The sequence below is a fragment of the Nematolebias whitei genome, chromosome 23 (assembly GCF_014905685.2).
Source record: "Nematolebias whitei isolate Nwh7 chromosome 23, NemWhi1, whole genome shotgun sequence".
Taxonomy (NCBI): Eukaryota; Metazoa; Chordata; class Actinopteri; order Cyprinodontiformes; family Rivulidae; genus Nematolebias; species Nematolebias whitei.
The window spans coordinates 1,554,272-1,558,471 of record NC_056520.1 but is presented as its reverse complement, the minus strand read 5'-3'; the positions used below and the strand labels follow the sequence as shown (position 1 = coordinate 1,558,471).

The 4,200-nt window shown below is 43.6% G+C and overlaps 1 protein-coding gene across 1 annotated transcript in view; it reads left to right on the top strand.

Annotated features, from left to right (window-relative positions):
• The window catches only part of LOC119428759 (collagen alpha-1(XXVIII) chain), a 39,620-nt gene that overhangs the window by 29,130 nt on the left and 6,290 nt on the right, over positions 1-4,200 (top strand). Inside the window, exons 22-25 of the mRNA XM_037696435.1 lie at positions 407-475; positions 746-814; positions 1,116-1,184; positions 1,607-1,675. Coding sequence (XP_037552363.1) covers positions 407-475; positions 746-814; positions 1,116-1,184; positions 1,607-1,675 — 276 coding nt within the window. The remainder of the gene's footprint in view (positions 1-406; positions 476-745; positions 815-1,115; positions 1,185-1,606; positions 1,676-4,200) is intronic.

Below are 4,200 nucleotides of genomic sequence, written 5' to 3'. Positions count from 1 at the left end.
TGTCAGAAACTAGAAACAGGTGTGAGCATCAGAAACTAGAAACAGGTTTGTCAGAAACTAGAAACAGGTGTGAGTGTCAGAAACTAGAAACAGGTTTGTCAGAAACTAGAAACAGGTGTGAGCGTCAGAAACTAGAAACAGGTTTGTCAGAAACTAAAAACAGGTGTGAGTGTCAGAAACTAGAAACAGGTTTGTCAGAAATTAGAAACAGGTGTGCAAAGAGAGTGAGCAAATGAACCATATGGGGAGGGTTGATGGGATATTTGAGATCTTTTTTCAGAAGAACAAAACATTAGCAACTAAGAAATAAAATAAATGAAAACCTGAACATTAAGATAAAAATATTAAAAACAGAACCACGAAGGTCATAACAATCATGCAATGCTAACCTCCAGACCTTTTCTAGGGTGATCCTGGTCCTCCTGGTCCTCCTGGTCCAATTGGGGAGACTGGATATGGACTTCCTGGTCCAAAGGTAAAAACAAAACTGTTTTATTGTCACTGAGATTGAAATGTTAGAATCTCTGATTAACATTTCCATGACAACATGTGACCTGTTCTTGGATTGGTCCAGAACCAGCTCTGAAGTTAGACTTGTAAGGAACAAGAGCTGAAGAATCACAAATGAGCCGAAACACTGTTAGCAGCTAACGCTAACAATTTCCAGACCCAGCTTCTCAAACATTTAATCTGAAATCTTTTACACCAAATAATCATGAAATTGTTTTTTATCTTCTTGTTTCAGGGAGATCGAGGTGATCCAGGTCCTGCAGGTCCATACGGTCCCAAAGGAGATGGCTATCCTGGACCCATGGTGAGAAACTGGATCCAACCATAAACCCGTAAATCTGTACATCCGTACTTTCCTTGTGTACGTCAAACCCAGTTTTTCTTCCTGTCTTCAACGTTCTGCTACTCACTTCCAGCTCCGTCCACCATCAGACGGACATTTATGATCCAAAAGAATCAGAATCTGGTCCACATGCTGCTGGTGCTTAGACCAGCGTCAAGAAAAAAATCCAATTAGTATTCTGATCATTGAGGACAAACGATTAAACCTTCTAAAGTTGTTTCTGTATCTCTGTACCTTACCTTGCTGCTTCTTGTTTTTTCAGGGCCCTCCTGGTCTGCCTGGACTGCCAGGAGAACCTGGTCCAGAAGGACTGGGTCTCCCAGGACCAAAGGTGAGGATGTGGATCAGTAAGTTCTGATGACGGTTTGCTTTGGGGCGCTTTAAAACTCCCAGCTGAGCAAAGTTTAACTTGATTTCTGCTCCCGAGACCCGAGTCCAGAACAAGAGGAAGATGATGGGCCCAGCACCTGCAAGAGGGTCCACATGGGTCCGGTGCACGGGACTTTGAGTGGTAGCCAAAGGTGGGGGCCTTGGCTCTCTGACCCTGGTTGACCAAAGTTTGTATTTTTTTAAAAGATAAACTAAAAGTCCAATCCAGTAATGGTGCTTAAGAAAACCTTTGTTCAATGAATGAGACAAACCAGCTCCTCCTCGGGGTTTGATTTCTCCTCCTCCTCCTCAGGGTTTCTCCTCAGATTGTGTTTCTGTGGTAGAGGTGTGGACTCAGCAGCTCCTGTTTGTGTTTTTTTGCAGGGGGACTCTGGATTTAGAGGGCTGCCCGGTCCACCAGGACCTCCAGGTGAAGGTATCCAAGGACAGCCGGTAAATTTAAACCCTTTTGAAGTCTAAGCACTGACAAGATTTCTGTTAAACATGATTTAACCTTTTTTATCATGGTTCAAAGTGACAGTTCTTAATTAAAACTGGTTGGTGAGCACCAGGGATGCTTCAACATGGCCTGAAACTTTTTGAGGTTTCTCAGTTTCCCTGCACGAGTCAGTGGTTCTTGTTGCGTGTTCAAAAAATGTATCCCTTTTATTTTCTAAGATGTGGGAGTGCATCAAGGATAACCTCTGAGCCCCTTCTTGTTTGCTCTGGTCATGGACTGACTAACAGATGAGGTCAGGCAGGAATTCCATGGACTATGATGTTTGCAGATGACATTGTGATCTGTGGTGAGAACAGGGAACAGGTGGAAGAGAACTTGGAGAGGTGGAAGGTATGCACTTGAAAGAAAAGGAATGAAAGTCAGTCGTAGTAAGACAGAGTCCATGTGTGTGAATGAGAGGGAGGAGGTGGAACAGTGAGGCTACAAGGAGCAGAGGTCACAAAGGTGCAGGACTTCAAGGACTTGGGGTCCACTGTCCAGGAACATGGGGAGTGTGGTGAAGAGGTGAAGAAGAGAGTCCAGGCAGGATGGAGTGATGGAGAAAAGTTTCACGAGTGATTTGTGACAAAAGGGTGTCAGCAAAGATCAAAGGTCAAAGTTTACAAGACAGTGGTGAGACCAGCTATGTTGTATGGTCTGGAGACAGAGACATGGACAAAAAGACAGGAGACAGAACTGGAAGTGTCAGAAATGAAGATGTTGAGGTTCTTCTTAGGAGAGACAAGGATGGAGAAGATCAGGAATGAGATCATCAGAGGTACAGCACAGGTTGAACAACTGGGAGATAAAGTTAGAGAGGACACACTGAGATGGTTTGGACATGTCCAGAGGAGGGACAGTGGTTTGGACATGTCCAGAGGAGGGACAGTGGTTTGGACATGTCCAAGGGAGGGACAGTGGTTTGGACATGTCCAGGGGAGGGACAGTGGTTTGGACATGTCCAGGGGAGGGACAGTGGTTTGGACATGTCCAGAGGAGGGACAGTGGGTATATTGGTAGAAGGATGTTAGAAATGCAGCTGCAGGAAAAAGACAAAGAGGAGACATATGGGTGTAGTTGGAGAGGACATGGAGGTAGTTGGAGTGAGGACAGAGGACACAGAGGACAGAGTGAGGACAGAGGACAGAGACGGAGACACACACATATGTCAGGTGTTTGGTAGCAGCTCCTTGTGTTTGACTTGTCTGGATGTGTGATGCTGAGATTTTATTTTTTATAATTTCTTCCTGAGATTCAGTCCCAGGCCTCGTCTTCACTTCTGTCAGATATATTTTTCATTCAACTTTATTTGTCCACGTTAGTCTCATTGAACCTCGAGGACTCATTTACAAGAGAGACCTGTTCCAGACAGAACATATAAAGTACAGACGACAATAAACTACAGTAAAAATGCAGTTAAAATAAGAATAGTGTATAAAACAATAAAAAAGGGTGAAATACTAAAAACAGGAACATATTTACTTTGATTTTTCTATTGACATTATCAAATGTTTGAAACACCTTAAAGAAATCAAGGAGGACAACTTCAGTTCCTGTTGCAAGGTGTTCCAGGTGCAGGAGCTGAGCAGGAAAAGGCCTTTTTGCAAAGTTCAGTCTGCACTGAGGGAACGCTGCAGGTAATGATGGACTGAGAGCGCACGCTGTAGCTGCACTGACGACATGACGTGGGAGGAGATATAAGAAGGAAGCAGACAAAGGAAGGATTTATAGATGAAGATGAACCAGTGGGAGAGCCTACGTGTAGATAATGATGACTAACTGACCAAGGAGTACAGGGTGCAGTGGTGGGTACGGTAGTTACAACCAGTTATGAATCTTAGTGCACCATGGTAGGCAGCATCCAACATCTGCAAGCAGCTGGCAGGAACATTCATGTAAATAATGTCACCATGGCCAATGACCGGTAGGAAGGTAGTGGTTACAAGACGTTTTCTGGCATTCAGAGTTAAACAAGATCTATTTCTGAAAAAGAAACAGCTTTAATTTCAGTTTCTTTATTAAGTTTTAGATATGTGGTTTAAAAGACAGATGTGCATCGACCAAAATCCCCAAGTATTTGTAGAATCTACAAACTCAATAGGAACATGATGCATGGATGAGAGAGGATTTAGCACCAGCTTGAGATGGAATAAGTCTGACTAAACTATCAGATGCAGACTGTAGAAGATGGAAAACCTTGGCAGCCGTGTTAGCTCGTCAATAAACAACAGTGTCGTCGGCATAGAGCTGCAAGGATGTGTCAGGAATATTTTGACCTATGCTATTTATATAAATTGTAAAAAAGAGTGGGACCTAAAACTGAGCCTTGTGGCACACCATTGGTGATGTTAGGTAGCTAGATGAAGTACTGTTATGTCGAACACATTGCCTCCGACCTGAGAGATGGTTTGAGAACCAGCCAAAAGTGTTACTGTGTGTGTGTGTGTGTGTGTGTGTGTGTGTGTGTGTGTGTGTGTGT